The 27,406-nt window shown below is 37.8% G+C and overlaps 1 protein-coding gene across 1 annotated transcript in view; it reads right to left on the bottom strand.

The window, feature by feature from the left end:
• Positions 1-27,014, bottom strand: part of LOC122816776 (cytochrome P450 2K6-like) — a 668,826-nt gene extending 641,812 nt beyond the window's left edge. The window contains exon 1 of the mRNA XM_044089794.1: positions 26,748-27,014. Coding sequence (XP_043945729.1) covers positions 26,748-26,960 — 213 coding nt within the window. The 5' untranslated portion in view covers positions 26,961-27,014. The remainder of the gene's footprint in view (positions 1-26,747) is intronic.
• Positions 27,015-27,406: the final 392 nt, after the last annotated feature.

Raw genomic sequence — 27,406 nt, 5'->3', positions numbered from 1 at the left:
CCAGGACCAGCATGAAGGCACTGCACTGGGGCAGGATGTTGTCCGTCGGGTTAATGATGTAGGCATGCATAACTGGACTTATGAGCAGGTACGCCATCACTGCAGTGATTTAATCAGACATGTCCGGCAGCATGTCTCTGATGTCTGCAGACAACAGCTTGCCACAGGTGGTGGTGCAGCATCACATCCATCCCTCACCAGAGTGGAAGAGCTGCTCCTCAGCATGGTGGCTCCTGGCCAACCACTACAACAAACATGTGTCATCATGGAGGCCAGAGTCACCCAGTAACTTGACTCGGAGCATGCAGGTAACATGCCATATCTGTAGACTACTGTTAGCTCGATTGTTAGAACATGCATATGTCAGATGTGTACTGTGTATTTGGAAGATGTGGAGCCTGGTGTTGTGCAATACTGATAATTCTGAATATAATCTGTATGCCTGTGCAGCAATGCCACAGTTGTTGACACTGACAAACTGTCTCATATCCTTGTAGGTCCCTCTGGTGTGACAGCAAGACAGCAGACCCATGCTGGTGAGTGTTCTACATTTCATATGACAAATAACATGTGCATGTCATAGGTGGGTTTTAGGCCATATACACATGTACAACACATACACATAATGCATGCTCTGCAAGTTTTCTGTGGGACTATGCACATCCCAGTAGCATGAGCGGCTACCTCAAACACATGCTATGCACAGAGCATCCCATACAATTGTGGTACACTGTAGTGGACATTGTATAGGCAGAGTCAATACACACGCGCACAACATACACCACCTTGTCATATGCAATACGTGTCAATATGATACACATGGCATATGTAGACACCTGCTGTAAGGTCAGACTCCAGTATCCCAAATGTCATCCACACAGCACACATACTATACCTGAGGGGTAGAGGCCTATCATGCGGCATTGCAAAACTCTTTAACAAACAAGACATTCATGTTTGGCAATGCTCCCTATTGAACACCTTACATACCCATATAACAACTGCCTGTGAAATGGTTAATGTAGCCACAGTGCTGCAGTTCAGGTACAGCAAGATAGTTGCCAGTGTGGCACACATTAGTGGTTTTGAGTGACCACATGATGCTGCCAGATGATGGCTCATGGTACTACACTACATCCAGTTACAGTAACTACAGTACAACACATAGCATTCATTACTATACACCTGACAGTTGTGTGCATCCAGCCATGGTATGTATACCTGTGATTGATGGTGCACAGGACATTGAAAAGCATTCAATACTTGCACAGCAATGTTGTGTCCATGTACACATTGTGTTCCAGGGTGAGGCCAATCATTGAACAACACACATGCATCAAACACATGTATACTGTTATTAAGAAGGACTCTCTAGACTCACACTGCATGCTGTTGAGCAACACACATCTTGCATGCTGACACATGTGATAGAGCTCTTTGGCTTGTGATACTGTACTCCACCATCAACCACTAATGGGTATGTTCTGGATTGCTGTTGGTGTGTGTGTGTGTGTGTGTGTGTGTGTGTGTGTGTGTGTGTGTGTGTGTGTGTGTGTGTGTGTATCTACTTTACTGAGTATTGTATTTGTGTTCATGTGTGCATGTGTGCATGTGTGCATGTGTGCATGTGTTCATGTGTGCATGTGTGCATGTGTGCATGTGTTCATGTGTGCATGTGTGCATGTGTGCATGTGTTCATGTGTTCATGTGTGCATGTGTTATTGACCGCCACACATTCCTGTGTCCACTCCTGTTTGGCATATAGCCCTCATAGGTACAAACACACTAGGGATATGTCCGTCCACATCTGGAAATGCATACAGTGGCCTACAATGCGTTCTCTGGATGAGACACTTATCCTCCATAAGGGTATCATTCAGACAGATACCTGTTGTCCAACCCATGCTGTAAAGCTGTAAGCCAAATATAGCATAGTCATCTACATTTATTAAACATTGTATCCCGACAGTACCACATAGGTAGTAGCCCCAAACATGCAGAACGGGTACATACGACCAAGTGTTATGTCATCTCTCCTTTGGTATTCACATTCCCATAGGTATTCTGAAGTCTCCCGGTGTATCACATAACCAATAAGGGGTCTGCATGCATATCCACAAAGTTGTTGTACACCTATAATGAATGTCCATTATTGACAGACTTTGTTGTGTTTGAACATGTCTGAAATATACCCAAGGCATGAACCCTCACTCACACTATTCTATAGAAACTGTCATGGGTGTGTGTGACACAGATGACCTAGGCCACAGATCACTACAGTGGTTGGCCTTGTCACAAACATACATATGTGACCGAAGGTCTGAGAAGCAGCAGCACAATCTGTCATAGGTAACAGATGTATTCATGTAGAAAGCAGGCTTCACACCCATGAACTAATTGAGATCACATGTACATATATGTATTCGCCACACAGATACCTGAAGTGTGCAATGCACATACTGTTGTTACTTATACTGATATGTCATACAGTAGTAAAAGCTAAACACACAACACATTGATCAACAGTATCACGCACACACACTCAGCAATTGCAGGATTCAAACCCCTACCTAACTATGGTATGATATTACAGGGATATGCATTAACACAATGCGCTATATGCTTTATTGGGAGCTTTCATTTCCACTGCTATATTTGTAGGATGCTGACATCATCAGACTTGCCAAAGAGGAATGTAACACTTTTAAGGTGTTTGCCTAGTCTCCAAAAAGGGCAATACTCTCAAAGGAAATCACACAGAAACATACACCCCTCCCACACACACACAGACAGCAATTGCAGGATTCAAACCCCTACCTAATTATGTTATGATACTAGAGAGATATGCATTAACACGACGCACTATATGCTTTACTGGGAGTTTTCATTTCCACTGCTATATTTGTGGGATGCTGACATCATCAGACTAAACATGCTACTGTGTGTTCACTGGGGGACAGCAGATGTCACCAGCTTGAACAGGACTCCACAATTCTTGCCTTGTGTGATCTATCTGTGGCACAGTTGCCAATCCATCTGATGACATTACATATTTATGCACAGGTTGTTTATTTTGTGGATACAACATGTGTTTGGGATGTTGGAAAAGGCCTATTCAAAGTGTATGTGGGACATGTGTAGCTCATTTCATTGATGTATGTCCTGGGTGGCTGCCTGGCAAACAGTCTATCAGGTTTGGGAAACATGATCTGCCCATGAACAGTCCAAAGTGGGTAGGGTCGTGTGTTTATAGGCTTCCAATAGCTCTGTTTCTGACTTCTATCATGATATACTCCATGGCCTTGCAGATCAGACTTCATTGGCTTATAAGACTATAGTTCCCATGGTCTGTTCTGCACCAACACTTGTGTGGTGAGCCATATGTTGCTGTAACCCATTCAACAATTTCATATCCTGTAGAGACGGTGAGGCTCAACAGACTGTTCAGGTGCAGGGTCTGTTTGTTCTGCAGTTCACTTATGACACATATAGGGGCACAATGTAATCCAATCGATGCCATGTTTTCAGCTTTGGAAGGAGCTGTTTACCCATTCTACATGTGATATCTCCTGGTATGATGAGTGGGCCTTTTGTCAGTGGGAGGTGGGTATGTATGTATGGGCCTGTCTGACAGGATGTTGGCATTGTCAGTCATTTACAGTTGGCCCTGACTCAGGACATATATGAGTGTACATTGCTATTTATGACATAGCTGAAGAAGTGTCATGGTTCTGTATGGACTCCTTCACAGATAATCTTTCCATGACATGGACTGGATAGTGTTTGGAGTGCACATTGTTTATTGATGATACATACTGATTTCAGGGTTTTTTTTCTTTGCTTTTCAACTTTCTATGACCAACCTAAGTATCTGTAGTACATATTTGATTATGACAGGGTTCCAATATATTATATATGTGTCTGTTGTCATATCACTGTGTGCACAAGTCAGGATTGGTGAACTGTGAGAGGTTCCTGGGTTAACACATGCAACTGCCTGATATGTGTGGCCCACTGCTGTACTGTGCTGCGTTGGAGGACTGTCACTGCTTCATATTTTCATACTGGGCAGACCAAACTGCTTAAAGAACAGTAAAGCAAATATGACCATGTTTACCTGCTTTTGCTCAACTATGCCCAACTTTGACCAAAACTGCTCAACATTGCTCAACGTTAACCAACATTGATGAACGCTGCCCAATATTGCTCAACGTTGCCCAAAGTTGTGCTACTTAGTGTGTGCAATTTTGTTTACATATACTAAATAGTGGTTAAAGCTATTTAGCACTGCTTTATATTGCTTAAAACATGGCAATCATGCCTCAGGTGGTGCTGCAGGACTGCCTATGTTGGATGTACATATTACACTCCCTATACATGTTTGAAAACAGGTAGTGTCAAGTTGGGCATCCTTTTTACTATATGTGCGAGTCAGAGAGAGGTATCATTTCCAGGGTTCCTACTGAGACAGTGTATATGCTATGCGTTGCCTCTCTGCCAAGGCCAAAGCATACTGGGTACGCCTCCTTCTGCCTACTGGGGCAGGCTCAGGTTGTTCCTCCTCTGAGTCACGCTCTGCCTGTGACGGCCTTGGTAATGGTGGGGGGCTGTTTGGCCCAGCCCAATGCTGCTCCTGCTGCAGCTGTTTTTGCAGGATCATATTATGTAGCATAGCACATACCATGACTATTTGGGTACATGTAGTTTGTGAGTACTGCAAGGCTCCACCAGATGTGTCCAGGCACCGAATCCATGACTTGAGCAGCCCAAACACATGCTCGGTTACATTTTGTGTTTGTGTGTGTGTGCCTCATTATGGCGTTCCTGTTCAGGTGTGTGTGTGCATTTCTGATGGGTGTCATCAGCCACGGCTCCAGTGCATATCCAGCATCCCCCACTAGGTGATCATGAGGGATGTCTCCATTGGCAAATGTCTGGTACAGCTGTGTCAGATGCCAGATATGGGAATCATGGTAGCTTCCAGGGCAGCCAGCACACACATTCATTATTATGCCCTGGGCATCACACACGACCTGGCAGTTGATGGAGGGGGAAACCCTTGAGGTTAAAGTAGACCCTATCCCGCTCAACAGCTGGTGCTTTCATGCGTATGTGCGTGCAGTCTATTGCACCCACTACCACAGGGTATTCTGCTATTTGCTGGAAAAGATGCATATTGCTGGCCAATACTTCATGGGAATTGGGGAAATACACATGCTCACCGACATGTGCTGACATGGCATTCAGGAACTGGCGCAGTACCCTGGATGCTGATGCCTGTGAAATCCCCATCATATCACCAGTTGGTCTCTGGAAGGTGCCTGTTGCTAGTATTCTTAGGCCAACACATACCTTGGTTTCCACTGGAATGGGTTCCCCTCTGTTGGTTCTGTGTGTGAGGCCTGGCCTGCACAGCTCAACAATTTGCTGCTTGAGGTCTCTGTCCACTCTATAGCGCTCCACTATCTCCAGCTCATGTAGCCCCTGGTAGGTTACCCTGGGCCTGTACACTCTTCTCTGTCTTCTCACTGTGGGTTGCTCAGCAGCATTCGCATTGTCACCACTCTCAGCATGTTGCATATGTCGCGTTATAACAGCAATGGCAGCCCCTAACATTTCTTTGTCTCAGTAAAGCTTTTTCAGTTTTCACTTCTATTAGCTTACTGCAGTGTTGCAGTGTCTCTGAGAAAAACATAGTGGAAAGTTGTTTGCAGAGTTTTAAGGGCTGGGCTGGGCTAGTGTGCTGTCTGTGTAATTGGCTGATTCTGATTTGTTTCACCTGCTAGCTCTGCTACTTCTCCTTGGTTAACCTCCTACTATTTGTTGAGCTTCCTTTTCCCTTTCTGTTTCCACAGGGGGCAGTGCCGCACAAACAAGTGCAAGCACATGCACACCAGCTCACACGCGCGCACACATGCTTACACTGCCTAACACTTGCTGATTCCGGCTTAAACATGTGTACACAGGTGCAAACGCGCTTACACAGGTTTCAACAACCCTACACTTGCTTACTCTGGCTTAAACGCGCACACATGCACACACAGTCTTACTCGGTTTTATGAGTGCGCACACGCGTGCATACACGTTGCAGGCACTTCTACAAGAAACTTTAGTGTTGTCCACGGCATACACCTTCAATTTCTTGCCTTTAGCTAGGATACCTTTTGACACGCCTCTTCCAGTGATGGATAACTGACACCAAACACATGCCACTCTGCTTCAGTGAGCTTACATTCTTTCATACATACCCCCCGCATGATGTCACCTCTCTTCTACTCTGATACTCCCGTTATCCTACTCTTACACTCCACAGACTTTGCTCATATGCCATGTGAAATTGGGATTCACTATCCTTATCCTCGTTTGCATAGGGCTGCCTACTAATGCTTGGTTACATCTCTTAGACTGAGCTTCCCCCCTTAGCAACCTCTACTCAGTAGCCATGTTGTCTTCAGCCTGCCATTCACATGAATGGCAGATGTATATTTATAATAAAATGCCTATTTTTGGCTTTTATTTATTTTTTTTGGTGTTTTTACAGCGCAGCACTTTTGCGTTATGCTGTGCTATGCTTAAACTTTGGAGATCGAGGTAAAAAAGAATTATTGATTTTTTTTTGCAATGGGTAGAATTGGCAATGGCTGCTTTCTCAACTGGATGCAGCCTTTATTTGGAGCTGTCACGGCTCCATTTTGCTATTTGCAGAACGGTACTCAGTTGACAACCGAGTACATTTCTGCAAATAACACTACTCTTACTCAGACATGTTAGGGTTTCCTGGATCACAAATTTACCTCATTTGCATAACTTTCAGCAGCAAATGAGGTAATTTGCATAACCTAGCCCTGTCCGTGTAAGAGGAGTTTTTGGAGCTCTCTTGCACGCCCCTGCTGGCTGTTCCTCGATCGCTCGGCAGACATGTTGGCTGCATGGAGTCTTACTCTACTCTTACACTCTATGCAAGCCTTTGTGAATCCGGCCCAGTGTAATAAGTATCACCAACCAAAATAAATTTACCAATGTGTATATACCTACAATACTTGCAATCATCACACTTAAACATACACTTCTCTCTAATATTCCAGTCAGGGTTATGTTTAATACTATTTTCCAACATTCTCTTAAAATTATTACCCTTTTTTAAGGTAAATTTAGGCATAGATCCAATCTTGTCAATGATATCTTCCTGACTTAAAAATAAACTCCAGTGTTTTCTAATTATATTTTGTATCTGAAGTTTACCAGTTGAAAAAGGTAAGCACATAGCATGCTGCTATAGCACATCTTTCTGGCTGTTACTGAATGAAATGTGTTTCTTTAGAGTAGATACAAAGGAAGTAACTCTTAACTACACACTTCACCAACAACATCATCCACCAAGTCATCAGGGTGCCTCTTGGCCAAAATAACTTCTTCATATAAATAATCTCATTGTGCAAATCTGATCATCAGACAGCAGTTTAGATAGTCTGATGAACTGATCATTTACAATATTTAATTTCTTCCTTGGTGGGTGATTGCTAGAATAAAAAATGATATCAATTACTGAATATAGTCTTTCTAAAAATATAAGACTGAAAGCCACCATTTAAAACATTCTTAATACTGTAAATATCAAAAATATATAATGGAGTTCACTTGATAAACAATTTTAAAACCTCAAAATTCAGCTGACTTCTCCAAATAATGAAAAAAAATATATCACTGTCTCATATAAAAAACAAATAATCTAAAAATTGTGCATAAAAGGAGACATATTTAAATAATTCACATTTGAACACTAAAAAATGTTCCATAAAATCAAATTCATAAAAATTGGAGCAGTGAAACCACCCATTGCCACATCAGATTAAAAAAAAAAATTATATTTAAGAACCAACTCCGTTCAATCACAAACAAAATCAAAATCCCCATGTAACATGTGACTGCATCTAATATAATATCACTGAACCATTGTAGACCAGTTTCCAGTGGTATCACTGTAATCTTTGATGTCAGCTGTAACCAAATGAGCTTCCATACTGCACTTAGTAGATCTAAGCCTATTTAATAAATGCCACAAATCATGTAACACGTGAAAAATGATCTAAAATACCTTTAAGTTTATAATCAACGTATAATGCCCTCTCGCTGAAGTAATTAGTCGGAATGTGGAAGCATGTATATTTTTATGTATTTTATGAGTAACGAATGTGTGTGGAATAACTGGATACTGTACCTTAAGAAATGTGAAAAAAGTCTTAGGAATATCCCCACTAAGCCTTAAATCTTGTAAAAATGCATTGATAATTGAATACACTAAATGAACCTCATTCCTGAAAACTAAATTGTAATGTTAATGGTGTAACATTTGAAGTATTTTCATGGCATATAGCGTAGAACTCATTAAGGCTACACCACCCTCTTTGTCAGGTTTCATAACATTTACAAATAAAAGCCACAAGTTCCTCCTGGAAGAAAATTCAAGACACCAAGCCAGTGAATTGTATTAGCGCTTGCATTCCTTTATTCACAAAATGGAACTTCATCAGACAACCCTAGCTTGTTCACTTCTGTTTTTATATGTTTACAATACATAAATACACCAATTAAGATATAGAAAATTAGAACATTAAAAAAATCATTATTTTCTTTCCTTTTAAATTCAGTCTAAAAGAACTTATATGTTATTGTAAAATATACATACTTGATTCAAACGATAAAATACATTAAAATACAAAAAACACGTGTTTGTGTGTGTCATTCCTAAACCTTTTCCTACCTATACCCCTGCAACCCTATAATTACTTGAATTGATGTACTTAAACTATTTCAGTTTTCAAATTCATTATACTACTGATGGATAACCTGTCATTTATCCCAGGGAAACACATTGCATTTAATAAAACCAGCTAATGTGTTTCCCTGTATTCTAAATTTGACCAGTTTCCCCCTCTTTCTTGTTTTTTCACTTTTTCCAGGACACAGAAAAGGAATCAAGTATGTATATTTTAAGATAAAATATAAGTTCTTTTAGAGTGAATTTAAAAGGAAAGAAAAGAATGATTTTTTTAATGTTCTAATTTTCTAATTTTCTATATCTTAATTGGTGTAGTTATGTATTGTAAACATATAAAAACAGGAAGTGAGCAAGCTAGGGTTGTCTGATGACGTTCCATTTTGTGAATAAAGGAATGCAAGCGCTAATACAATTCACTGGCTTGGTGTCTTGAATTTTCTTCCAGGAGGAACTCGTGGCTTTTATTTGTTATTTTGTGTACGATACGGAGTGTGTTTCTACTTTGGTGAACTGTTTGACACAAGGTACCTACGTGGGGAAAATTGAGGCACATGTTTTATTTTTTGTGCTTTTTCCCACCTGAAATTTTCCTGCAGCAGATTTTTAATGGAGGTGGAAAACACTGGGAGGAGACGTGAGTTTAAACAATGAAGAGGATGTAAGTTTAATTCAATTAATTGATTTACTCACACAAAAAAATGCTAAAGTTGACCGGGTTTGTTCCAGCAATAGGGACCTGGTCAACACAAGGGACAATAATACCACTAACAAAAGGAATGGAGTTATTTTGAATGAAGAAAGGAATGGTGTTGGGATGTCCTATTTGGGGGTGTTGCTTGGAGGAGTAAATCTGATTGGTAACCAAGACAAGAATAGAAGGGAGCGATTGGTTACAGGTGGTTTTCTATCTAATGTGAACAGAGATTTCCTTTCTTGGTTAAACAAGGAACTGGCATCAATGGGGAATGTTTATGGAGGACAAATAAACATAAATGAAGACCCATTGGTGACTTTTAAACAGAAAACACACAGACTAGAAAAACATATGGAAAAAATACAGGGGTCTACAAATGGACAATGTGTTTTTTGAAGATTGCATTTGACTACAACGAGTTCCCAAGGGACTAAGTGTTTGCAAATTCCCTAATAACATCCACAATGGTTCCTTATTGCACCAGGAACTTCTGGAGTTGTTTCATCATACTGGCTTGGACTTCATGCAACTACTGATTAGAGACAATCAGCGAATAAAAGAAGAGATTTTAGTGCTCCAGAAGGAAATTATTAAACACAAAAGCTATGAGAGTAATGAGGGTATATACAGAAGTATATTCTCATGAATTGAACAACATGAGGCTAACATAAAGAAAAGGAAAGAAAAAAAATTAAAGTGCGACCAGGAGGAGTACGAGCAGAAAAGGGCATATCCATTACCGAGAAACAATATTCCACAAAAGGTATTGTTCACAGAAATGGATGAGGTAATGAAAACACCGGTAACCAACAATTATGAAGAAGACAGTGATGTGTTTAAGGAACCTGTGGAGGGTGCAGAGCAGGATTTTAAAACTGGGCAGTGGAGATCAGCCAGATTAAAGAACAAGAAAGGTTCCTGGAAACCCAGGAGCAAGGGCCAGAATTACAAACGTAATCAACAACAGGAAGGAGGTTAAACCAGGAGGAGGGGGAGACCACCACCATATCGTCAGTGGTAAGATAAGTTGAACTGGACTTTTTAAATATTTAATGTATGAATAGTAACTGTTTCATTACTGATTTTTTTTTTGAATAATGCCAAGAGTAGTGTACAACCTGATTGTCTTACCACTGAACTTTCTTTGAAAGATGGTAATAGTGGGTTATATTTTAACAATGAAGAACAAAGTTATGAAAATTATAGTGATTTGAATATTTTTTCCAGTGATTTGTTTCAACAACTCATTGTATATAACTGATATGATGAGAAAAGATATGCAAAATATTATTTCAGAAAATTATGGATATTTTGTTGACGTGAGCATTAATAACGTAGTTGAAATTAATGAGGGTATGAACAACAACAAAGGGGTAAAGGGCACTAACAATATATGTAGAGATTACAAAGGGCTTAAGATATACAACTATAGTGGGATAACCTTGGAAGACAGCCTTGGTGAACTGTTTTCAAAGGGCTTTAGTTTTATTCCTAAAAACAGAATAATATGGTAAATACAATTTTAGATCTCAAGTTATTTGCAAGATCTATAAATTTAAAGTTGTTGTTGGAAAAAGGGAATGGGAATGAGGGTAATAGGGAAAGGTTAACTAGGGAAAGTACCCATAACCCTCCACTTTTACCACCACTAGCCTTATTTGAAAAATTAAACAAAATAGAGTTTAGAAGTTTATATGGCAATAGAAACAAATGGGCCTGTGATAATCTTACTGAAGAAGAACACAAAGCACTTTTTAGAATTAACAAAGAACCAGAACATAAGAATTACGAGACCAGATAAAAGAGGAGGGGCTGTTATTATGGATCAGCATGATTATACAGTAAGAATGCTGATGTATTTGAACAACAGCACCTACTTTTCAACAGTCTCCCCCAATGAGATAAATATTTTCAATACCAGACTAGACATGATGCTTGAGCAGCTCTACCAGGAATTTACTTTCAGTGATGCTGAGAAAAAGTACTTGAAAGTGGCAAATCCCTTGATTTCTTCTTTTTTTGGGATCCCTAAAACTCATAAATCGATAGAAAATCCACCAATGAGACCCACAGTGGCAGGAAGGGGGAGTAAAACTGAGCCCCTGGCAAAAATGGTGGATTTTCATTTGAAGGGGTTCTTTGAAGGAAAGGAACATGTATTAAAGGACTCATGGCATTTGCTTAAATGCATGGCAAAGACAGAGTTTAAGAAGGATATAATCTTTTTGAGTATAGATGTTAAAGATTTGTTTTTGACCATCCTCCATGAGGGAGGGATTGAGATGTTCCAGGAAGCATTAAAGGAAGGTACTAGATTTTCTAGGGACACCATTTATGTAATGGGAACGTTCATGGAACTAGTGCTTAAAAATAACTTTGTATGATTCCACGGTGAGTACTTCAAGCAGACTAGGTGAGTAGTGCTGGGTGCGGCAGTAGCACCATGTTTGCCAATATAATACTTTGACAATAGGAGACCACATTCATCTTGAACTCCAGGTTTAAAAAGAATATTTATCAATATTTTAGATTCCTGGATGACATTCTTGTGTTATGGGAAGGTAAAGGGGAAGAGATAGAGGAGTTTTTGGAAAACATCAACTCCACCACTGATTTTCTAAAGTTTACAAATATCGTGGAGAGTGATGCTGTGAACTATTTGGATGTTCACATTTGTAAGAACAAGGATGAGGGTTGTTATGAGTCATCTGTTTACAGGAAACCCACATACTCCAACAGTTTTTTACACTTTGATAGTGATCACCCTTTTTGGCAAAAAATTAATTTAGTCAAAGGGCAGATGATCAGATTATCCAGGTTAATTACGAAAGAACAGAGGTTTTTGGAAGAACTAAACATTTTAAAAGAGATGTTTAAGTTGAGGGGCTATCCCACTAGTTTGTTAGAAAGACAGGAACAATGCATAGTTAATAGGAGAAAGGAATTTTATCCTCCATTATTGAGGAATCTTGAAAGTGTGATGGGTGACAAGAACACAAAATATGAGTCAGTATGCTGTGTCCTGACATACGACCAAAATTCCCCAGAAATTCTTAAAATAGTTGAGAAGAATTGTAAGTGTGTTTTTGGAGCATTTGGGCTGACTTTTAAACTGGGTCAGACACCAAAAATAGTGTTTAGAAGGGGGACAAATATTAAGAACATGTTTGAGAGAAACAAAATGGAAGACAGAATACCAATGGGAAAATTAATAAATGCAACAGTTGTAGGGAATGTAGATTTATTTATGAAACTAAAAATGTTGTAATTGGAAGGTATAAGAGAGTTATTCCAATACAAGGGAATTATAATAGTAATAGTAAGGGATTAATCTATGTGGCCCTATGCCAGACATGTCCTGCCTTCTATATAGGTAATACAGTTAATCAATTAAGGAAGAAGATTTACCAACACATTTATGCAATACCGAAACAAGACAGAATGAATGCCCTTTTTAGACACAGGACTGTCAGAATAAAAAAAATTCTTTTCTGTGTCCTGGAAAAAGTGAAGAAACAAGAAAGAGGGGGAAACCAGTTGAATTATTTAGAATACAGGGAAACACATTGGCAGGTTTTATTAAATTTTAATAAATAATAATAAATAATAATAAATTAAGTTTATTGGATTTAAAAGCAGAAATAGTTTAAGTACATCAATTCAAGTAATTATAGGGTTGCAAGGGTATAGGTAGGAAAAGGTTTAGGAATGATACACACATAAAAAAGTGTTGTTTGTATTTTAATGTATTTTATCTTTTAAATCAAGTATGTATATTTTACGATAAAATATAATTTCTTTTAGAGTGAATTTAAAAGCAAAGAAAAATGATTTTTTTTAATGTTCTAATTTTCTAATTTTCTATATCTTAATTGGTGTATTTATGTATTGTAAACATATAAAAACAGGAAGTGAGCAAGCTAGGGTTGTCTGATGAAGTTCCATTTTGTGAATAAAAGAATGAAAGCACTAACACAATTCACTGGCTTGGTGTCTTGAATTTTCTTCCAGGAGGAGCTTGTGGCTTTTATTTGTTATTTTGTGTATGATACAGAGTGTATTTCTACTTTCATAACCTTTACCTTATCATCAGATGATAAATCCTTTAAAAACTGACATTTTGATATAGATATAGATATAGTTACAGAAAGATTTGTACAAAAGTCTTGGAGTTACCAGGAAGAAGTGGAGTGTTTTGGGGCAGTAAAAAAATACTTTACTGAAATAGCCAGAAGTCATATGGTCCCTACTTTCTACATCATCTCTCCTCTATGTTGCTTCAGTCTTTATTAAACTTCAAGTCTCACAACTGTCCAACTTGAACAATATTTTAATAAAATAGCCAAACTTGCAATACAATATAACAATAGAGCACACCACAGCCTAGCCCTCAGAGAAATAAATGGTGAAAACTACCACATCACCTAGATCTTTCTCAGCTAACTATAATACACAGACTACTCAGAAGTCAGAAGGCAGAAAATTGAGCAGCCCTTAACAACTTAATACAAGATTATACCCCTTGTAGAATTTTACTCTCCAAACAGAAATCACTAATCACTGTAACCAAATCAACTAATTGTGAAGGTGACTCTTTATAGTCAACAGTGCAGTTAAACTAAGGAACCAAATCCCACTACCACTAAAATGTATTCAGAAAGCAAACTCATTTATAATATAAACTAAAACTGCACTGCAAAATCAATGGAGCTTCTCCTGTCATACTTCTCAAATGTTCAGATTTTTCCGTTCTAATGTGGTCTGTTCCTCATAAAATGTGTGGTTTTCACACAAATAGCTGAGAATTAAAGTCATTAAATAATGACTGACATTTAAGTTCCAGACTTCATATTCATCAGGAAATGCAAGCTAATACAACACCTACTATTCTATCAGTTTTTTTTGCTTATAAGAGCAGCATTTAGAATTTGTCTCTGATTCTGGGCCTTTGTCTCCGTACTATTTCTGGCTTTGTCCAGGTTTCTTCTGTTTGGCGGTTGAAAGGTATGGCTCCTGTATATCTACAGGATGAATGCTGTTATTATCTTTACCTTGTCAAATCATTAAACCATTAGTATTCATTCAGAATTTTGTACCCCACAACCAGTCTTTACTAATACCTGAATAGTTTTACTTGCATCTTCCTGCCATATACATGGCTTTGTGACACTGCTCACCCCCCTATCTCTGTACTTCTTATATAAAACTTACGATAGACATAATCTATGAACCTGCTTTATAGCCCACCTCTTAACTACAATATTAGCATTTTTCTGTCTTATCTAGTTCCTTCCCATACCTCCATTTCATTGAATTTCTAAGTACTAATTATATGATCTATCTATATGACAACCCCACTAATACACTCTTGAAATGCTCGATGATCCCCATCTACTAATTTATATGCATCATTTATACAATAACAGTTGCCTTTATTTCATATTAATGTAATCTAATTAGCAAATTAATGTGTAATTGTTAATGTATATTACTTAATGTCTGTAAACAAAAGCAAAATAAAATAAACAAATTTCAGTTTTAATAAAACCAGAAGCTAATAATTTAATTTGGTATCAGACTAGAGATAGGGGATGCAAAATAGAAGAAAAGACATTAAGGAAAATATTTAAAGTCTTGGCCATATTCAAATACCCCTCCCCCAAAAAAAAGACGCAAGTGGCTCTGCAGACATCTTTAATATACTTTCAGCAGTAAAAATAATCAAAGAACATCTTACTGGAACTGAAAAAATGTATCCATTTCAAACAATGACATTAGGATTTCTCCCTTCAGTTCCAGTAAGTCAGTGTAATTCAGGCAACCACCCCAAGCCCTTGCCTTGGGGGGTGTCAATGGTCGGCTACCCAATATGTTGCCCTAGACTGTTGGTTGGCTACATTCAGCACAATTTTTTTTATAGCTTATATGCTAAACATAATAACAACCACTCAGAACACAGCTTTTTAAGTGACATGTTTTTACATATGTAAAAGAGATGGACTCAAATGCTGACAAACCCATATGTATTAATTTAAGGGCAGTTAACTACATTCATGCATACTCAGCACCAGACAGGATTCAAAGGTGCAAAGCTGTGTGTGCAAACTCCACGCTTGTATGAACAGATTTGATGGTTTGTGGTATCATTAATTATAGAGCAACCCCTCCATTAATAGTCCAAAACATGCATGCTGATTGGTCAGCACATCCATTGTAAATCAGACTTGTACTAATGGAAAAAGGTCCGGTCACCTGGACTTTTCTTTTTTAGTGTGTGTGCTGGACAGCAACGGAGAACTGAAGAGCACTGTTGCTGTTATATAGCTTAAAAAAAAGCAACGGAAATCTTACTTTCTCCATTACTTTTTTTAAAGCTGTCTCGCTATGTTAAATGAGTTGCTATCTTGCTGTGTTAAACTATTTTAACATAGTGAGACACCTTTTAAAAAGCAACGGAGATCTTCCTTTCTCTGTTGCTTCCACACACAGCTCTGATGTACTGCGTAACCATACGCATGCGCAGTACATCAGAACTGCCACAGAATACCAGACAGCTGTGGAAGGGCAGCAAGGAGGCATTATGCAATGCCATTATTTAAGAAAAGTAAGTATTTTTTTTCTTAAATAATGTCATTGTATAATAGCAATAACCCACTTCTGGGTGTGGGTAATGCTGGATTTACCCACACCCAGGCATGGGTTATTGCTTAAATACTTCTCTGAGGATCTTGTTTGGGTTACTTCTCATACGTATGGCAGGGTTGCTACTTTCCTCCCTTCACCATTCACAGTGCAATAAGCCTGAAGCTGGATAGCAGGTTTACATGCTACAGTAGTCAGTAGGAAGGAACTTGTTCATCTAGCCTAATAATAATTTGATTGGGGTGTGAAGCTTGCCATCTGCTTGTGGCGGATGAGTTAGTGTTGGTACAGGGCCTCTTTGTAAATGAAAATGACCGTTCTATCTCATGGAGTTAAACAGCTGTTAATCTTTTTTTTTTTTTTTTTGCCACTTGACCCATGCTTTGCAGCCACTGCATCAGTCATCATCAGCCTACCTGAGAGGAATTAGGGAGTTCTCAGTAAAAGGCAAAAAGTAATGAAGAAGGGGAAGTGACTCTGTTTTTTTTTGGGGGGGGGGGTCAGGTATTGAAACTGTAAATTCTGATTCTTGTTCAGTCAAGTTTTGGAGCAAGAAGTGAGACCCTCAGTAAGAGAAAATTTCTGAAGAAGTGACAGCACCTTTTTTTCGGGGGGGGGGTGTTAGAAAAAGTGGAGTTCTATGGTCTGTCTTCAATGCAGTCAACAGTGTGGAAAGACTGTAATACTTGTATGGCAAGACACCCATTAAGGTACATTACTGCATGTTTTCATTAGCCGTTACTTTTTTATCATTCTTGAAATTGCATCAGGAACATGCAGTATTGCTGACTGGATGTTACATCAGGATACAGTTCTAAGTCCAATCAGTTTCTAGAAAGTGACACAGCACCATCTTGTAGAAAATGATTTAGCAGATGAAATGAAAAACTCAAATTGCATAGCAAATTCATAAACATAAAGAAGATAGTCATCAGACATCCTCTAGAAGAAAAGTAACAACCTACTCACCAGTCCACATGACATCAAAGGCAGATGGAACGAATAATTCCAGCACATTCTGAATGAAGGAAACAAACAGAAGCTGTACTGCCCATGACACAGCCTAGAGTGAAAGAAGTAAAGGAATCCACCATAGAAAAAAATTAACAACAGCACTAAGGAAGTCAAGAAAAGTGGCAGGCTCAGATGTGGGCATGGCAAAAATAATCAAGATGGTGGGCGAGTTAGGGGACAGATGGCTCTGCAGGGTACTTTATAGCAGTATGGCAAGATAGGTGAGGCCCAGGTAACTAGAGAATAAGCATTCTATTACAAGGAGCTGTGGGCAATACACAGGTCTCTGACTCCTGTCCTACTGCATGAAAGTGCTGCAAAGAGTGACTGACAGATGAGCAGAGTAGTAGAAATTAAGATGGAAGGTGAGCAGTTCAGATTCAGATCAGGATGCAGCACAACTGACCTAATATTTGCAGTGAGACAAATGGTTGAGAAGAAACTTGAGATGAGGAAAGAGCCCAACTAGGTATTTCTGGGTAAAGTACATGACGAGGCCCCAAAAAGCTAATTTGGGCAGTCCTGTGAAGGAAAGAAGTCTTAGAAATGCTGGTAGAATTAGAGGAGGCTATGTAAAAGAATTCAATGACACAAGTACAAACACTGTTCAGACTCTGAGAGGGGTTCCCAATGGGAGTGGGTACGCATCAAGGTTTAGCTATATGCTCATTGCTGTTCATAATAGTGATGGACTACATTAGCAAACAGGTCAGAGGGAACAGATAATCATAGCTATTGTATTCAGACTATGTGGCATTACAGATATACTCTGAACAAGAGCATCAGCAAATGAATAATGAAATGCAAGACTGAAGGCAGATGAGATAAAACTGAATGTAGACAAGACAGTTGTAATGGCAACACATGGTGGAAATCAAACAAAGATGAAATCTGAGATTGAAGGGAAACTAGTGAAACAGGTTGACAGCTTCAAGTATCTGGGAGGGGTGGTTGAGGAGAAGGAAGTCTCAATGAGGAAGTCAAAGCTAGAATCAGAGGGGCTGCAGCCAAGAGGTGTAGAATGTGAGGGATAGTTTATGACAGAAGAATGCCCAAGAAGCTGAAAAGAAAGGTGTACAAAACAGTGGTGTGACTAATACCTTGGTATGGTACAGCAACATGGGCAGTGAAGCCAGAGCAGCTGTAGAAGCTAGAGGTGATACAATTGAAGATGGGGAGTAGGATGCTCTCTGTGGGACAGATGAAGAATGGGCACTTCAGAGCAGAAGCCCAAGTAGCTCCACTTGCAGAGAACATCAAAGAAGACAGATTACAGTGGTTCAGACAGATGGGCAATAAAAGACTAGACAATATGTAAAGAAGATTTGGAACAGAGAGAAAGAATTCAAGAAGAAATGAGGGCATCCAGCAAAGAGATGGACGGATGGATTGTGTGCAAGAAGATCTATGACTTTCAGGGAAAACTGTTAGAGAAGGTAAGAGAGTGGCACTGAATCAACAGAGATGGTGACACTTGACACAACACCCCAACCCACTGTACGCAATGAGAAAAAAGGGAGTTGATGGTAATGATGATGAATGATGATGATGATTTGATGATTCATAATTACTATCAAACATTTAACAACGTTTCCAGTTTATTGTTTTGTACATGTACAGGGACAGTGTCAATGTAATTTGTCTGTCTCCATCCTGCTCCCTGATGTTTCACACTATGACTCTTAATATCATGTTACTTTCTTGTTTATGAAAATCTGAATGTGAATGTCCACAAAATTATCAAGGATATGAGTTATTATTGAGCTGCTGTTTGTATTCCAAGTTACAGGGTATGATACTCTCAACCTCTAGTTTCCTACTACGTGATTCTGAGCAAGTTGCTTAACCACACAGTGCCCCAATGTCACACTGAAAAGGGACACTGTTGTTCAGTAGGTCTACCTTGCTAACAAACAGATGAAAATATTAATAACAGCTGCTAATGATTCATATCATTTTGTCACCTTCAGATACTTAAACTTTTGTTTCCAAGTGTGAGTATTCCATAGTCCTGTTAGTAGGAAGAGTTATACTATTATGTATGCAAATGTTATGCTAATTATTTTTTCAGACTTTTTTGCTAGCTGTTCCTACTTTTCATGAGCCATTGCCAAGATGTTCAGTGTCTGCAGGTGAGAGATATGATTTTAAATCATCTTCTGATATCTGTGATGTACCCATGTTATATCTTTCAAATTCATTGACCAATAACTCTGAACAAAGGCAAAAATGATGAGCAGGCATAAAGTAACAGGTTTTGCATCAATGTGCATTTTCTGAGCAAGAGAAGACTTGCATTATTGACTGCTCTCATTCTAAGTGACTTACCAGAAAATTTAACATTTTATGACGGACAGGTAAAAAAATATATAGAAAAATTAGGGCAGGTCTACAAAATCAAGGTCGATTGAGATATATGACACACTGCTGTAACTGACTGGACTATCTAGCAGTTAGAACTCTCATATTAAAGCTGTGAGTTGTTAGTATATATTTATATGTGTATGTGATCCCATACATGCCTGTGCATTCATGTGCACACATATACATATCGACATACGTGCATTTTCTAAACAAAACTCCCAAATGTCATCTGTATTGTTGGCATAATGGGGTTGAGGAATATGCCCATATCCTAGGAAATGCACAATCCTGGAATTAGTATATATAATCAGAATGGGGTGTGGGGTGCAGAGGTTCCCCCTCCACAAAAAAAAAAAAAAAACAGAAAAACAGTAGTTTTGTCTTGCATAGTTCAAGCTTGTGTCTCGGAGCATGCAAGTTATGATCTCAATCTCTTTTTTTTTAACTTCTGCAGTTAATATTCTAATGCCAGTCTCCTGAAGTTTTGACTATAAATGTGTGTGTGTGTGTGTGTGTGTGTGTGTGTGTGTGTGTGTGTGTGTGTGTGTGTGTGCGAAAAATATCACAGATTTTTATGTGTGGGTAAGCAATATTTGTAGATACATACTTAGCTCTTCTGGATAGCTTTAATAAAGAACAGTTGATAAGTAATTGTTAATTGTTAACCCAGCTATTCCCTAGCCTGGTTTATGTCTCACCAGGTTTGGCTAACCTACATCCTTTCACTGCTTCATACGATCCCCTTACTTTATTCTTCCTTTGATGGCTGCACCACTATCCTACCAGCATGGGGAACATCTCATGCTATCAGCTGTATTTCATATTTGCATTCTTATGAGTCCTTTGCATTAAAGTGCAGAATCACAGCTTTTATTTTCTTGGTAATCTTTCACTACATTACTTATCTTCATTTGCAACATTTTCTCTTCACCTTGCTTTCCTTCCTGAAGCATGATGATTTGCCTGCTCACAATATTTATTCCTCATTTGTTATTTAGTCTGTTCTGTACTACTATTTTGTCTGCCTGTTTGGCATTAGCTCTGTGTTAACACACAGCTCTGTGGATTCAGACCAAAGTTACTGATCAATCAGACCAGGTCAAACGATTCATATCTGTATGCTGTTTACTGAAAAGAAAATGGTAAAAATTCATATTGTGTAGGTAGATAATCAAGCCTTAGTTTACCTTGTTTTTTGTTGCCTTTTTCTATATTATCACAGACCATTAAGCTCCCCGACATCCAACAGATCCATTCATTCGTAGGAGTGGGACACAGGCCCACTTGTACTCCATCTTAGCCAAAAGTCAATGGCTAATTTGTTTCCTAATTAGGGTTGTGCCTAATAACCTATATGTTTCTCCAATGAAATGGCAGTTGGTGCAATAAAACATGTGAGGTACCCTTACCATTAACCCCTCATTGTCTTGTCTGTGATAATCATATAATTGCCACATAGGCAGGAACATGAATGCAGCTACATATGCCGATACATCTTGCTTACTTGTGGTATGGTTGTTAGCTAATGCTTGACATACATCGCTCACCCCCCCATAGATATTGGCACAACAGTGGAGTCAGATTAGTCCAATAATGCCCCCTCTTCTACCTAGTTCTTCCAGCTTTTTGTGTCACTAATCAAACGTAGGTCATTTAGGGTGTAGTCAGAACTTTCTCTCTCTCTCTCTCTCTCTCTATATATATATATATATATATATATATATATATATATACACTTTAATGTTTTATACTTAAAAAGATTATTTAACTTGTTTTTACTCTGGCTTACAAGCAGGAACAAAACATAGAAATGCACTTCAAGAAAGCTGTTACTGGAAAAATTCATTTATAAGACCTATAAATGATCAAATACTGTATAAAAGAAAATATTTTAAAATGTTATTTATACAGGGCATTGCATTAGCTTCATCACTAGGTTCAGTTTTCAACTGAGTTCATTTTTCATTTGGTTTTGTTATTGAAAAAAGGAAAACATCTCCACTCTGAAATTTGTACCTTTAAATACATTTCATATATTTTCAGATATAGGAGCAAAACAGGAACCACTTGTGTATATCCTTGGATTTTATTCAACCAAAAGCAGACAAGTGAAAACCAAACCACAAAAGGTACACGCCAGGAAAAGCTGCATTAACACTCTTGAACCACTGCGTTTTCGTTTACCAGATGCACTTCATCAGATAAAAGCCTCTGTCTACCCAGTCCTTTTATACCTTATTAAATTGGATAATTAAAATCAATTACAGCAATTAAGTTCAAATCCCAGCATTAAAAACTTTTTACAGCAGGATAATATCGTTAAAAATAATTAAAAATACATAAAACAGATGTAAAGATCATCCTTATAAAAACCTTAGCTTAAAAGACATGTAAATTCACTATTATAAAACATATGAAAATAAAATGTCAATATAATAAAATTGTTTTAAGCTCTTTCAATGATAAAATTCAAACCCAGAACTTCTTCTTCTTTTCCCGGTTAGGGGTCGCCACAGCAGATCACCTGGTCCGCACATTGAGTAGCAGTGGAGTTTTACGGTGTCGAGTTGCCAGCCTGGTGCCCAACCTTCCACAGAAGGCACACTCACACGCACACCTAGGGCCAATTTAGAGTGTCCAATCCACCTGCAGCATGTCTTTGGGATGTGGGAGGAAACCGGAGCACCTGGAGGAAACCCACGCGACCACAGGGAGGACATGCAGACTCCGCACAGAAGGCACCCCAGCCAGGGATCGAACCGGAGAACCTCTTCCTGTGAGGCGGCAATGCTAACCACTGCACCACAGTGGCCGCCCAAAATCCAAACCCAGAACACTGAGGTAAAATAATCAAGATTGCCATCCAGTGGTCATTTGTGGTTGTTGCACCTCTTTACATTCAAATAATTGCTATAGCAATATGTAAAAAATTAATACATAAAATATGTAATTTGTAAAACATAGTAGAGACCTTAGAAATCAAATATCCCCATGCTCATATATATACAATCGTTTAAAACTGTGTATTGGAATATTCCATCATTTAAAATTAGGTATCAAAAAATACATACATATATTGCATCACAATTTAGCTGCACGTAACTTTAGAAGGGGAATAATACTAGTGTGTTCATTAAGTCCTGGTGCATTATATGCTTCTAGGGTCACTTGCCACCAAAGTTCCCTATACTCCAGTCTTTCTTCCCACGGCCCTCCTCTAATGTCTCTTTCAGTGTGCTCAATAACAGAAAATATAAAGCTAGCTTCTTTACATACTGAGCTATGTTTATACAGAGCATTGCTTTCTTTACAATTCTTTATATCATTCAGGTGCTCAAAAATTCTCCTTTTTAATTTTCTTTCGGTTTTTCCCACATAAAAGGAATGGCATTGTTTACAACAAGGATATACACAAGTGGTTCCTGTTTTGCTCCTATATCTGAAGATTTATTGGTTTCATTCATCTTTCAATTTTGTTACATTTCATATATTTGCTTAATAAAAATGCAATGTATATTAAATCATTATTGAAATAATAATAACAAAATATCAGTGTGTTATAACAAAATAAAACAGCATATTCCTTTGTTAAGTAACTAAGTGGAATGGCCTAAACTGTGTAATTTTCAACCATGGGCCTAAAGCTGCACTATCATTCAACATTTTATTTATTAATTTATTTAAGTTTGATGACCGGGGAAGTCCACTGGGCCAAGAAGAGCCCATTTTCAGTGGAGGGCGGGGAGAAAAGCTCCACAATAATTACAAGTTACATTTCACATGTTACAAAAGAACATAGTTCATACAGCTAATTAAACATTTACAGATAAGCTCTATGCTATTTGCAATTGGCTTGTCAAAATGTTACAAAAATGAAAGACATAATTCAGTACAGAAATTTCAACATTTACATAAAGTGAATATTTTTGTTATAAACTCAGTTGTAGGTTTAACATTTCAAAATATACAGCTACTAGTCATTAGTAGGTTAGGAAAATATGCATGGAGAGGGTAACAGTATATTTGAGATTTTTCTATATTATCACAGACCATTAAGCTCCCCGACATCCAGCAGATCCATTCATTCGTAGGAGTGGGACACAGGCCCACTTGTACTCCATCTTAGCCAAAAGTCAATGGCTAATTTGTTTCCTAATTAGGGTTGTGCCTAATAACCTATATGTTTCTCCAATGAAATGGCAGTTGGTGCAATAAAACATGTGAGGTACCCTTACCATTAACCCCTCATTGTCTTGTCTGTGATAATCCTATAATTGCCACATAGGCAGGAACATGAATGCAGCTATATATGCCGATACATCTTGCTTACTTGTGGTATGGTTGTTAGCTAATGCTTGACATACATCGCTCACCCCCCCATAGATATTGGCACAACAGTGGAGTCAGATTAGTCTAATAATGCCCCCTCTTCTACCTAGTTCTTCCAGCTTTTTGTGTCACTAATCAAACATAGGTCATTTAGGGTGTAGTCAGAACTCTCTCTCTCTCTCTCTCTCTCTCTATATATATATATATATATATATATATATATATATACAGTTTAATGTTTTATACTTAAAAAGATTATTTAACTTGTTTTTACTCTGGCTTACAAGCAGGAACAAAACATAGAAATGCACTTCAAGAAAGCTGTTACTGGAAAAATTCATTTATAAGACCTATAAATGATCAAATACTGTATAAAAGAAAATATTTTAAAATGTTATTTATACAGGGCATTGCATTAGCTTCATCACTAGGTTCAGTTTTCAACTGAGTTCATTTTTCATTTGGTTTTGTTATTGAAAAAAGGAAAACATCTCCACTCTGAAATTTGTACCTTTAAATACATTTCATATATTTTCAGATATAGGAGCAAAACAGGAACCACTTGTGTATATCCTTGGATTTTATTCAACCAAAAGCAGACAAGTGAAAACCAAACCACAAAAGGTACACGCCAGGAAAAGCTGCATTAACACTCTTGAACCACTGCGTTTCGTTTACCAGATGCACTTCATCAGATAAAAGCCTCTGTCTACCCAGTCCTTTTATACCTTATTAAATTGGATAATTAAAATCAATTACAGCAATTAAGTTCAAATCCCAGCATTAAAACTTTTTACAGCAGGATAATATCGTTAAAAATAATTAAAAATACATAAAACAGATGTAAAGATCATCCTTATAAAAACCTTAGCTTAAAAGACATGTAAATTCACTATTATAAAACATATGAAAATAAAATGTCAATATAATAAAATTGTTTTAAGCTCTTTCAATGATAAAATTCAAACCCAGAACTTCTTCTTCTTTTCCCGGTTAGTAGCCACAGCAGATCACCTGGTCCGCACATTGAGTAGCAGTGGAGTTTTACGGTGTCGAGTTGCCAGCCTGGCGCCCAACCTTCCACAGAAGGCACACTCACACGCACACCTAGGGCCAATTTAGAGTGTCCAATCCACCTGCAGCATGTCTTTGGGATGTGGGAGGAAACCGGAGCACCTGGAGGAAACCCACGCGACCACAGGGAGGACATGCAGACTCCGCACAGAAGGCACCCCAGCCAGGGATCGAACCGGAGAACCTCTTCCTGTGAGGCGGCAATGCTAACCACTGCACCACAGTGGCCGCCCAAAATCCAAACCCAGAACACTGAGGTAAAATAATCAAGATTGCCATCCAGTGGTCATTTGTGGTTGTTGCACCTCTTTACATTCAAATAATTGCTATAGCAATATGTAAAAAATTAATACATAAAATATGTAATTTGTAAAACATAGTAGAGACCTTAGAAATCAAATATCCCCATGCTCATATATATACAATCGTTTAAAACTGTGTATTGGAATATTCCATCATTTAAAATTAGGTATCAAAAAATACATACATATATTGCATCACAATTTAGCTGCACGTAACTTTAGAAGGGGAATAATACTAGTGTGTTCATTAAGTCCTGGTGCATTATATGCTTCTAGGGTCACTTGCCACCAAAGTTCCCTATACTCCAGTCTTTCTTCCCACGGCCCTCCTCTAATGTCTCTTTCAGTGTGCTCAATAACAGAAAATATAAAGCTAGCTTCTTTACATACTGAGCTATGTTTATACAGAGCATTGCTTTCTTTACAATTCTTTATATCATTCAGGTGCTCAAAAATTCTCCTTTTTAATTTTCTTTCGGTTTTTCCCACATAAAAGGAATGGCATTGTTTACAACAAGGATATACACAAGTGGTTCCTGTTTTGCTCCTATATCTGAAGATTTATTGGTTTCATTCATCTTTCAATTTTGTTACATTTCATATATTTGCTTAATAAAAATGCAATGTATATTAAATCATTATTGAAATAATAATAACAAAATATCAGTGTGTTATAACAAAATAAAACAGCATATTCCTTTGTTAAGTAACTAAGTGGAATAGCCTAAACTGTGTAATTTTCAACCATGGGCCTAAAGCTGCACTATCATTCAACATTTTATTTATTCATTTATTTAAGTTTGATGACCGGGGATGTCCACTGGGCCAAGAAGAGCCCATTTTCAGTGGAGGGCGGGGAGAAAAGCTCCACAATAATTACAAGTTACATTTCACATGTTACAAAAGAACATAGTTCATACAGCTAATTAAACATTTACAGATAAGCTCTATGATATTTGCAATTGGCTTGTCACAATGTTACAAAAATGAAAGACATAATTCAGTACAGAAATTTCAACATTTACATAAAGTGAATATTTTTGTTATAAACTCAGTTGTAGGTTTAACATTTCAAAATATATAGCTACTAGTCATTAGTAGGTTAGGAAAATATTATGCATGGAGAGGGTAACAGTATATTTGAGATTGGAGAGTATAGCACAATAGATATTAGAAGGTCAGTTTTTGGTAGGGGAGGGATTGTTTTGAGTGGGATGAAGTAATAGTAGAGGTAGTTGGATGAGTCAGTGCAAGGTGGAATGGGGGGATTGGTATTAAGTATAACGAGGTGACTACCTGAAAATGTCCTTCAGATACTTTTTAATAATAAGTGCAATCTTTAAAATAAACTGCTTAAGTCCAGATGTTTTAATGTAGCACAGATCACTGATATGTCAATTATATGATTAGCAGAAATAATTTTAGGCAAATTGAATAAAATAGTTTTAAATTACACTTTAAATATATTATAGTGCATATACCTTAGATATTTAACTTATATCCCTTTGTAGAAAATAAATATATCTCTAGTAGTTTTCTGTTAACTCACCTGCGTTAAAGAGATGTCCGGGTTCTTCATATTCAGTAGGTGAAGGTTCCCTATCAATGGAAGTGGTGCCGGCCCTGGTGGAAACTTGTATGTTTTTGAACTTTTGGATTTGAAATAAAAATAGCAAAGAGAGAAAAATGAAAGAAGAATAACAATAGATAAAGAAAACCAACTAGCTAAGATGGGTATTGCCAACATGATGAATTGCAACATGGTTACTAATCTTTTAAATGAATTAAGGTTTTTATAATATGGTTTGAGAGGGAATCTCTTTTAAGCTTTTATAGTCTGCTTCAGTTTACCTTCTACCTTGAACATTGAGTAATGTGACCTTTATTTACGGAATAAAAGTGCAGCCAAGTTGAAAGCAAACTCACTCCTTTAAAACATTCAGCTAAGTTGAAGTATATTGATCACTGTCAGTAGAAAAAAAGTGAAGCAGTGGATATTTTTAAACATGCAAACCACACCATATTTGCTTATACAGAACTTTTCTTACAGCATGTTCATTGTAATCTCCATGTTTCTAGTAAGAGTCCTTACTACTACAGCTAATTCAACGAATATCACCAGATCTTCTTCCTAGCACTGTCTGAGTACCTGGAATGTTTAGACATCTAGGAGAGTACAGTACAGAAGTCTTTATATGTATATAGTCT

This window comes from Protopterus annectens, chromosome 12.part0 (assembly GCF_019279795.1).
Source record: "Protopterus annectens isolate FY-2018-M chromosome 12.part0, PAN1.0, whole genome shotgun sequence".
NCBI classification, from domain to species: domain Eukaryota; kingdom Metazoa; phylum Chordata; order Ceratodontiformes; family Protopteridae; genus Protopterus; species Protopterus annectens.
Note: the sequence above shows the minus strand (reverse complement) of the source record. Positions and strands in the feature narration are given on the sequence as shown.